This window comes from Polyodon spathula, chromosome 44 (genome assembly GCF_017654505.1).
Source record: "Polyodon spathula isolate WHYD16114869_AA chromosome 44, ASM1765450v1, whole genome shotgun sequence".
Taxonomy (NCBI): Eukaryota; Metazoa; Chordata; class Actinopteri; order Acipenseriformes; family Polyodontidae; genus Polyodon; species Polyodon spathula.
The window spans coordinates 2,850,371-2,859,725 of record NC_054577.1 but is presented as its reverse complement, the minus strand read 5'-3'; the positions used below and the strand labels follow the sequence as shown (position 1 = coordinate 2,859,725).

The 9,355-nt window shown below is 45.8% G+C and overlaps 1 protein-coding gene across 6 annotated transcripts; it reads left to right on the top strand.

Moving 5' to 3' along the window:
• The first annotated feature begins 2,032 nt into the window (after positions 1 to 2,032).
• slc16a13 (solute carrier family 16 member 13) lies at positions 2,033 to 8,860 on the top strand. Of its 6 annotated transcripts, XM_041237405.1 has the most exons (7): positions 2,033 to 2,411; positions 2,774 to 2,894; positions 5,413 to 5,623; positions 5,859 to 6,002; positions 7,154 to 7,425; positions 7,555 to 8,062; positions 8,287 to 8,860. In XM_041237405.1, the coding sequence occupies exons 3-7, from the start codon at positions 5,419 to 5,421 to the stop codon at positions 8,589 to 8,591; spliced, it is 1,434 nt and encodes a 477-aa protein (XP_041093339.1). In that variant the 5' UTR covers positions 2,033 to 2,411; positions 2,774 to 2,894; positions 5,413 to 5,418; the 3' UTR covers positions 8,592 to 8,860. The 6 variants fall into 6 exon arrangements, with proteins under 6 accessions (XP_041093339.1, XP_041093336.1, XP_041093338.1 ...); XM_041237402.1 differs by lacking the exon at positions 2,774 to 2,894; XM_041237404.1 differs by lacking the exon at positions 2,033 to 2,411 and having other exon boundaries at positions 2,447 to 2,894.
• Positions 8,861 to 9,355: the final 495 nt, after the last annotated feature.

Genomic DNA, 9,355 nt, shown 5'->3' with positions numbered 1-9,355 from the left:
AGCAGTTACAAATAGTTACTTTTCAGGTTACATTTTACTGAGAGATTGTTTTTTTCTTTCATTCATTCGAAATGTAATTTTAACCCTCCTATTATGTTCAGAATTTAGGTACAGCTGTTATGTTTTGGGACATATTGACCCGATGCAATTTCAAACCGATTTAAAACAGCTTTAAATTGATTAACTGTTTTTATTTGCAAAGGTTTGACTCTTTTTTCTGCTCTTTCAGTCCAGGAGCTGTGATAAAACTTCTTTGACTGCCAGCCTGGGAGCTCCTCATTCTGGGGTGTCTTTACCAGGGAGATGCTGTTGCAAAACTGACAGAGAAAACGAGGCCCTGCCTTGTAGATATATATTGTTTGTTTATAAATATCTCCGGACAGGTGCAGCCATTTCCAGAGATAATAATACAAATATAATAATAAAATAAAAAATTGAAGGGGTTTGTTTTATTCCTGCACACAGATCCACACAGATAAATGCCAGGGGTCACAGTGACCCGAAACATCTTATTTGTACACATGACCTGTTCTAAAAAAAAAAAAAAAAAAAAAAAAATCTCCTGTTTCCTGTGTGTAAGTTCATGACCCCAACCTAGGAAAAGTCATAAAATATTATACAGAAAATGAAAAGAAAAATAACATTTAAGCTGATTGGAAACTAGAGTCGAGTCAAATAGATCCCAAAACCTAACAGGAGGGTTAATTATTTAGATCGATGTGTGATAAAGCATATTAAAAAAAAACAAAAAAAAAACAGGGTGAACTATATTACATGAGAAGTCTAAACATTTTCACAGGGGTGGGGCTGGAACCACTTGTTTTTCCTGTTTTGATCCAGATCACATTCTCACTAAAGGATACAGCATTAACCCTGCGATCTCTTCCTCTCAGGTTTGCCCCGGGGCTGAATCACAGTGCTGGCTGCTGTCCCGGTAACCTCTCTCCCACTCACATCTGCATCCTGCACGGAGAGGAAGTGTTCTCCTCCCAGCATGCCCTGCACAGGATGTCCTGGACTGGGTTGTCTCACTTCACCTGGAAAGCTCCCTCAGGAGCATCCTCTCAATCCTGTTTTTCTGAACCCTGGAAAGTTCTCCACTTCTTGTATGGCAATGCTGAAGTGCCCTGCGCTCTCCTGCGCCCTTCAACCTCCTCAGACTGCGAGATTCGAGATTCTGTAGGGCGCTTTTACCCCTTCCCTGCATGGGCCAGAAATGTGTAGTTTAAAAAGACACACATAGGAAAGCCAACATATACTGATCGTATTATAGTAAATATCCCATACAGTCTGATTACATTTTAGCGCCTCACACAAACTGTTATACATTTTTGATAATCAATACAAAATGGTAATTTAACCTTATGATGCCATTCAATATATCTTTGAGCTTTGCAATGGTAGTTTGCTATATTTCTTTTTTTAAAAGCTATGCCAAGGAAAATGTTTCATCAATTCAAAGCTGTTTCAATTTGCTTGAAACTGCACCGGCTCAGTAATATGACCCGAACCATAACAGAACGGTATCTGGACCTCTTCCATTGTGCTGTTGGGTGCCTTCACTGCGCTTAGACTTTGGCACCATCTAGTGGGCAAAATATGTTACAATTAGTATTTGGTAAACTTGACGTTGGGGGGGGGGGGGGGGGGGGGAGTGAATTTATAAAATCATAAAATAAGGCAAAATATTACCAAATTTATTTATTTTTTTTTATTTTTTTTTAAATGGGCAAGGTATTTTTGTCAACAGTCCTAAATAAAATATTTATTTATTTATTTTTAAATTTCTAATTAATTAGTTTAAAAAAGGTTGATAGACAGCTCTGCTATTTGTTTCAAAGACAAATTACAGAAGCTTTTTTTTTTTTTTTTTTTTTTTTTTTTTTAAGAAACTATTTTCCCCAACAGGTCACTTCGCTCAATTCTCAATGCGCATGTGCGGTCACCCATGCTGTGCCGGCATGCCTGCTGTTGTCCTCCAATCCAGCAGGTGTCGCTATTTCACAACGTTGTTCGTACAGCCCCTGCAAATTTAATGATTGCATGCAAGTGTTTTCTTTTTAAGCACGCAACATTGTTGCGTGTTGTTATAAACAATACTGACTGGGTGAAAATATCCGATTTAGCAAAGTTACACGTTTGCAACAGTGTGTCGTGTTTGCAGCTACGTGGTGGCTGAATTCAGCAAGCAAGCAAGCAAAAAAAAAAAAAAAAAAAAAAGACTCTTTGCCCAGAAAAACAAGAATAACATTCATTCTTTAAACGGAGAACGCCGGTACGACTCTAGATCCGCTGTTTATTGATCAAGATGTTCCCTCACAAGACCAAATGGCGTTAATTAAACGATAGCTGGTTATTATAGCTTCTCGTCGCTGCTTAGCAACCCACTGGACCGCCTGAGACACGAGGACGTGAGTCATTTTGCATAATTCGTTGTTAGTTTGTTTTAAATTATTATTGCAAACGTACTCTTGAATTTACCTGTTCGATGCCCTGAAATAAGTGACGGGGTAGCAGTTTCAGTGTAAACACGTTGCTTCTATCTGGCTGTCTAAGTAATGCATTTAAAAAGGTGATGCAAGCCCAGGATGCGGGTTACTTGACCAGAAACCATAACAATATATATACAAAATAATTGAATAAACGCTTGTTATGAGAGCTTATGAATATTGGTTACAACAGAGCGCTTTAATGGTGATGTGTTATTTTGTAAGTGTGTTGTTCTATGTTCTTTTGTAATTATGTGATAACTGAATCCGTCATTCTGCTACAGGCTTCTGTCGCTGTGCTGTCAATGGGACCCACTGTGACGTTAAAAAAAAAAAAAAAAATCCACACTGTCACTTTGCAGGATGAGAGGAGTGGTCAGATAACGCCCACGAGGTTTTATTGCCGTAATAAACAGTGTTTTTTTTAATTTTTTTATTGTTATTTGAAACACGTGCTGACTTTAATCTATAGCTTTATTGACCCTGTTCCATATTTTGCTTTCGCTGTCCTTCCTTCTCATTTTCATGTTCGGATGCTTAGCTGTGCTGGTTAGAGAGTCGAATATTCGTTCACACTTTTCAGATGTTGTGGTTTAAAAGCAGGTCCAATATTGCTAGTGGATTATGTTTAAATACTTCAGTAGTACATCGCAGGCCAAAAGTTTAGCGTGCCCTAGAATTTTGGGATTGAGAGAGATTTAAAAAAAAAAACTGTACAAACATAATTATGATTTTTTTATTTAGCATCATGCAATCAAAGAAACTACAAAATGACATCACAAAAAAAGTCTACTGGAAACCAGAATAGTAGTATAATAGTATTTCATGTTAGATTTCTAAATGTCACATTTTTCAGTTGTTAGTAGTTTTTCATTATGTGGAAAACTACAAAGTGCTGTGCAATTCAATATGATAACAAGGGAACATTATTCAGCAGCTTTCACTGGACTCTATGAAGCTGAGGGAGTTCATTCTATATAGAGGGGGTGCAATTCAATATGTTAACAAGGGAACATTATTCAGCAGCTTTCACTGGACTCTATGAAGCTGAGGGAGTTCATTCTATATAGAGGGGGTGGAATTCAATATGTTAACAAGGGAACATTATTCAGCAGCTTTCACTGGACTCTATGAAGCTGAGGGAGTTCATTCTATATAGAGGGGGTGCAATTCAATATGTTAACAAGGGATCATTATTCAGCAGCTTTCACTGGACTCTATGAAGCTGAGGGAGTTCATTCTATATAGAGGGGGTGCAATTCAATATGTTAACAAGGGAACATTATTCAGCAGCTTTCACTGGACTCTATGAAGCTGAATCAGTTCATTCTATATAGAGGGGGTGCAATTCAATATGTTAACAAGGGAACATTATTCAGCAGCTTTCACTGGACTCTATGAAGCTGAGGGAGTTCATTCTATATAGAGGGGGTGCAATTCAATATGTTAACAAGGGAACATTATTCAGCAGCTTTCACTGGACTCTATGAAGCTGAGGGAGTTCATTCTATATAGAGGGGGTGCAATTCAATATGTTAACAAGGGAACATTATTCAGCAGCTTTCACTGGACTCTATGAAGCTGAGGGAGTTCATTCTATATAGAGGGGGTGCAATTCAATATGTTAACAAGGGAACATTATTCAGCAGCTTTCACTGGACTCTATGAAGCAAAATGATTTCATTCTACAGATTCTACAAAATTTCTATTGTGTTAATCAACCCCGCCCCTAAATGGAAGTGGCTTTATCTCCACCAGTCCTGTTTTGCATAAAAATGGGAGGGGTTTCAACCCCCCCCCCCCCCCCCCCCCACCCCCCCCCCCCCCCCCCCACCCCCCCCCCCCCCCCCCCCCCCCCAGGACAGAGTTCAGCTGGTTTAGGGAGCTAAAGATCAAACCAAATAGCTGCATTCCTTAATCCACGCCAGAGAGACAGACAGCATTACGGTAAGTAAAGTCAGCGCACTCTTGGATGACTTTCAGGGGATGGATTTTGTCTTTCTTTCTTGTGTCTTCCATGTCCAGTATTTTTAGCCAGAGCGCTTGCTAGCGCTGTCTCGGCTGTATCTGCGTCTCACGCTTGGCGCTGACTCGTGCATCTTCTCTGCTTTGAATTCCTTTAGAGAGCAGTTAGGGTTAAGTTAGCAGCAAGTGATTCTGCAGCAGCAACAGCAGCTGATGCATAGTTTACCCCTGTAGGTCGCTTTGGATAAAAGCGTCTGCTAAATTATTAATAATAATAATAATAATAATAATGGTGGAACCTCTGTTTAATTGAATCAGCTGGTCAGACTCGTGATAGCGACCGCATGCTTTCAAATGGAAAAGCCCTGCGTGCAGTTGACACGGACAGAAATCGCCATCAAGAAAGCAGGTGTCACGTTTCTGTTATTTCTTTTTTATTTTCCTCTGCGTCTGTTTGTACCTTGCACACCCCCCACGAGGTTCATCCTCTGCAGCTGTAGTGAGATTGCAGTTATCAGAGGTTTATAACCAAACACTCAAGTATTGTTTTTCTTGGCAACTCTGGTCAGTATAGCTTTTATATGAACTAGGAGGCAACAAGTTAAGATCACAGTGAGTTCTATCTACAGTGACTGATTAGCAGTGCAATAGTACATGAAATAAACAGAGTGCTGTTTGTGTGTCGGGCTCGTCTGTGTGTCTCTGATCCTGTGGCAGGACACTACAAACTCTGCAGCTATTACTGCTCCCCTGTTCCTCTGGAATATTAACCCCAGTGCGTGTGTGTGCTGTGCAGCAGGGCTCCATAGAGCTGTGCAGGTGTTCTCTCTCTGTCTCTCTCTCCTCCCTAGTTCCTCTGGTATATTAACCCCAGTGTATGCTGTGCTGTGCAGGTGTTCTCTCTCCTCCCTCGTTCCTCCTGTATATTAACCCCAGTGTGTGCTGTGCTGTGCCGCAGGGCTGCATGGCGGTGCCACTGTACTCTTCCCCCCCAGACGGGGGCTGGGGCTGGGTCATTGTGTTCTCTCTCTTCCTGGAGTCGGCGCTGGTGTTCGGGCTGATCCGTTCCTTCGGTGTGTTCTTCGTGGAGTTCGTGGAATACTTCGAGGAGCCGGCTGGAGCCGTGTCCTGGATCACTTCCATCGGGGTCGCAGTGCAGCAGTTTGCAAGTCAGTCAACGGAGGGGGGGGCTTAGAAAGGGTGGTTAAAGGGAGGGATCCCCCTCCCCTCTTCTCTTTCCCTGGTTATTCTGGTCTGTGATCCCCCTCTCCTCTCTCCCTGGTTCTTCGTGTCTGTGATCCCCCTCTCCTCTCCTCTCTCCCTGGTTATTTGTATGTCTGATCCCCCTCTCCTCTCTCCCTGGTTATTCTGGTCTGTGATCCCCCTCTCCTCTCCTCTCCTCAGGTCCGCTCGCGAGTGCGCTCAGCAGTACGTGGGGGGCACGGTCGGTGGTGATGGTGGGTGGACTCCTGGCCAGTTTGGGGATGATCCTGGGCTCTCTGGCCAGCAGCCTGACTCACCTGTACCTGTCCATCGGGCTTGTCTCAGGTGAGAGACCTGCACAGCACTATCCACTTCAAAGCCGTTGTTAGATCTTGAATGACTCTCTCTCTCAGTATACGCTTGCTGGTTTGGCAGCTGTCCTGTTCTTGGGTGGTGTCTGTTGTTTATCGAGTTCAGGGCACAGAGCCGTCATTTCTGTAAAGAGACTCTCCTGCAGTCCAGTCTCGCCCCCCCCCCCCCCTCTCTCTCCCCTGCAGTCCAGTCAAAGAAGAGTCCTTCATTTCATAATCCACGCTCTGTTTGCAAAAGCACAGCACTTTTTTTTTTTTTTTAAGGGAACTCATTGCCTTTCTGGATTATAAAACCAAAAGAAGGGAATTGCCAGGCAGAAAGGCAGGTTTAGAGAAAATGTTTTACTAACTCAATGTTCGAACAATTGCAAACACCACAAAACAGTAAGGGGTCCCCGAGGGTCTCCCCTGGTAAAGGCACGGCCGCGTGGTGTGCAGGGGGGAGTCGCACAGTCAGGGGAGTGCGGGGGTCCCCGAGGGTCTCCCCTGGTAAAGGCACGGCCGTGTGGTGTGCAGGGGGGAGTCGCACAGTCAGGGGAGTGCGGGGGTCCCCGAGGGTCTCCTCTGGTAAAGGCACGGCCGTGTGGTGTGCAGGGGGGAGTCACACAGTCAGGGGAGCGCAGGGGTCCCAGAGGGTCTCCCCTGGTAAAGGCACGGCCGTGTGGTGTGCAGGGGGGAGTCGCACAGTTAATATTAATTTGTGCAGCTACGCAGCTGACTTCAGGCCCTGGCCTTAACACTGAAAACCAAAAAAGTTTGAAAGTGCAGATTGCAATATTACCCACTTGAACTCTGAAACCCAGACCAGGTAAATCAGTCACTGCGTACAATAAAACTAGAACGGTCTTCGCTTGGCAGTCCTGCAGTTTCACAGCGTGCTGCCAGAGAATGAGGTCACCATGACTATAGAGTTTAGGGACCTCTGGTTTAAACAAATCATTTATAGAAAATCAAGGGATCAGCCATATAATTGTCAGATCTACAGGGGTTGTATTCAGCTGTGCATCTCCCTGGAGAATGAACTCATTGTGCTTCATGAAGTCGAATGAAACCTGCTCGATAATGTTAACGTACTGAGCCATCTAATGATCTCTCTCTCTCTCTCTCTCTCTCTCTTTCTCTCAGGTCTGGGCTGGGCGCTGGTGTTCACCCCCTCCGTCGCCATGGTAACTCGCTATTTCTGCCGGCGACGCACTCTGGCCACGGGGGTGGGGTTCATGGGGGTGGGTGTGGCCTCCTTTGCTTTCTCGCCGCTCTTCCAATTCCTGGTGGATCACTACGCCTGGCGGGGGGCCCTGCTCATCCTGGGGGGGCTGAGCCTGAACCTCGTGGTGTGCGGGGCTCTGCTCCGACCCCTGAGGCTGCTGGAGGACCAGAGCATCACCCCCAGCCCGCAGGTAGAGAGAGAGCTCTTAAACAGTCAAGCAAATGGTTGAGCAGTTGAGTGCTCACTTGGAACGCTGGTTTTGAGAAGCCCTGGTCTAATGCGAAGCTTTGTAAGTCTTTCTTGTCCACTGTGTTCCCAGCACCCCTCCTCCTCCCCGCTCCTCTCCAGGCTGTGGTCCCTGTTCGACCTCTCCTTGCTCAAGGACTGGCCCTTCCTTACCTACACCGCCGCTGTCACCCTCTTCAATGCCGGCTACTTCATCCCATACATCCACCTGGTGGCCCATATCCAGCAGAAGGGCTTCCATGAGTATCAGGCTGCCCTCGTCATGTCTCTGACCGCGCTGACAGACCTCCTGGGCCGCGGAGTGTCCGGCTGGGTGTCGGACCTGCGCAGGGTGAGGCTGCCTCACATCCTGGCTCTGTGGACGGGGCTCACCGGCCTCTCCATGCTGGTCATCCCGCTCGGAGTCTCCTACCCGGTCCTGCTCGCCCTGGGTCTGGTCTACGGGTTCTGCTCTGGAGCCATGACCCCCGTGGTGTTCTCGCTGCTCCCCGATATTGTGGGAGTGGGGCGCATCTTCGGGGCACTGGGGCTGCTGCAGATGATCGAGAGCGTGGGGGGGCTGCTGGGGTCCCCGCTGTCAGGTGAGGGGGGGGGGGGGAGCTTTTGTTGTAATTTTTTTTTTTATTCCAATTTTATTACATTTGTTAAATTTTATTTATTTAAAATTTTACAATTAAAACCACATTTGTTATCTGTCTGTTTTTATTTCCGTGTGATCAAATTCTGGATTACACTGTTATTAATTTAATGCTGTGTCTCTTGTGTAACTCGCTGTCCTGCTTGTGAATGCTGTGTCTCTCCTCAGGCTGGCTCCGGGACCTCACTGGGGATTTCACTGCCTCGTTCCTGGTCGCTGGGGCATTCCTCCTGGCCGGGACGCTGGTTCTGTTCGCTCTGCCCTGCTTCTTCTCCTGTTTGGTTCCACAGAACCAATGCCCCGAGTCTGGACCAATATCCAATGGAACCAGGCCCCCCAGCAGCAGCCAACCAGAACCCCAGAACTCCACAGAAACCCATGCAGCCCTGGTACCCGGATCAAGTGAGACTGTGACCTTCGTCGGGTCGGGTCAGAACCACAGTGCCACGCAGGTCGAGAACGCAAACTGCTGACAGAGCCAAACTCTCCTATCTCTGTGAGCCAATCAGAACAGGAGTTTGACATTCTAAGCCTACAGGGCCAATCAGATTCCACGATACGTCTTAAAACAAATGGGGTGCTCTGCAGCTGTGTAGAGCTCCACACTGATTTCTGCTTTGAGACACGAGGGCTGCAGTGTGTGCAGGGGCTGGAGGAGGCAAGAATGGGAAAAAAAGTGTGTGTGTGCGTGTGTATAGGTAGGTGTGTGTGTGCGTGTCTGTATAGGTAGGTGTGTGTGTGTGTGTGTATAGGTAGGTGTGTGTGTGTGTGTCTGTATAGTGTGTATAGGTAGGTGTGTGTGTGTGTGTCTGTATAGGTAGGTGGGTGGATGTGTGTGTGTGTGTCTGTATAGGTAGGTGGGTGGATGTGTGTGTGTCTGTCTGTATAGGTAGGTGGGAGGATGGGTGTGTGTGTCTGTGTAGGTAGGTAGGTGGGTGGGTGGGTGTGTGTATGTGTATAGGTAGGTGTGTGTATGTGTGTGTCTGTGTAGGGAGGTGGGTGGGTATTTGTGTGTGTTTTCTGTCTCCTTGTATAAACAAAACCTGATTAACCCTTTCAGTCCTGAATAATTTTTGTCGAGCTGAAGAATGCAAAATTATAGGATTCAAAAGGTAACGTTCTTGTTAAGTGTACACAAGAACAGGACACAAATCTCTGGACTCAAACTTCAACACATCTGCACTCACTTGTGTAACAGTGTCTTTCACAGTGGCTTTTTATCCTAGTACAGAAACCT

Bases quoted from the DNA above. Each gene is read 5' to 3' on its own strand.
- slc16a13 (XM_041237401.1), top strand. From the start codon at position 5,332: ATGCTGTGCTGTGCAGGTGTTCTCTCTCCTCCCTCGTTCCTCCTGTAT. The intron at 5,624-5,858 runs GTCAGTCAACGG...TCCTCTCCTCAG, and splicing joins CGCAGTGCAGCAGTTTGCAA to GTCCGCTCGCGAGTGCGCTC. The intron at 6,003-7,153 runs GTGAGAGACCTG...TCTTTCTCTCAG, and splicing joins GTCCATCGGGCTTGTCTCAG to GTCTGGGCTGGGCGCTGGTG.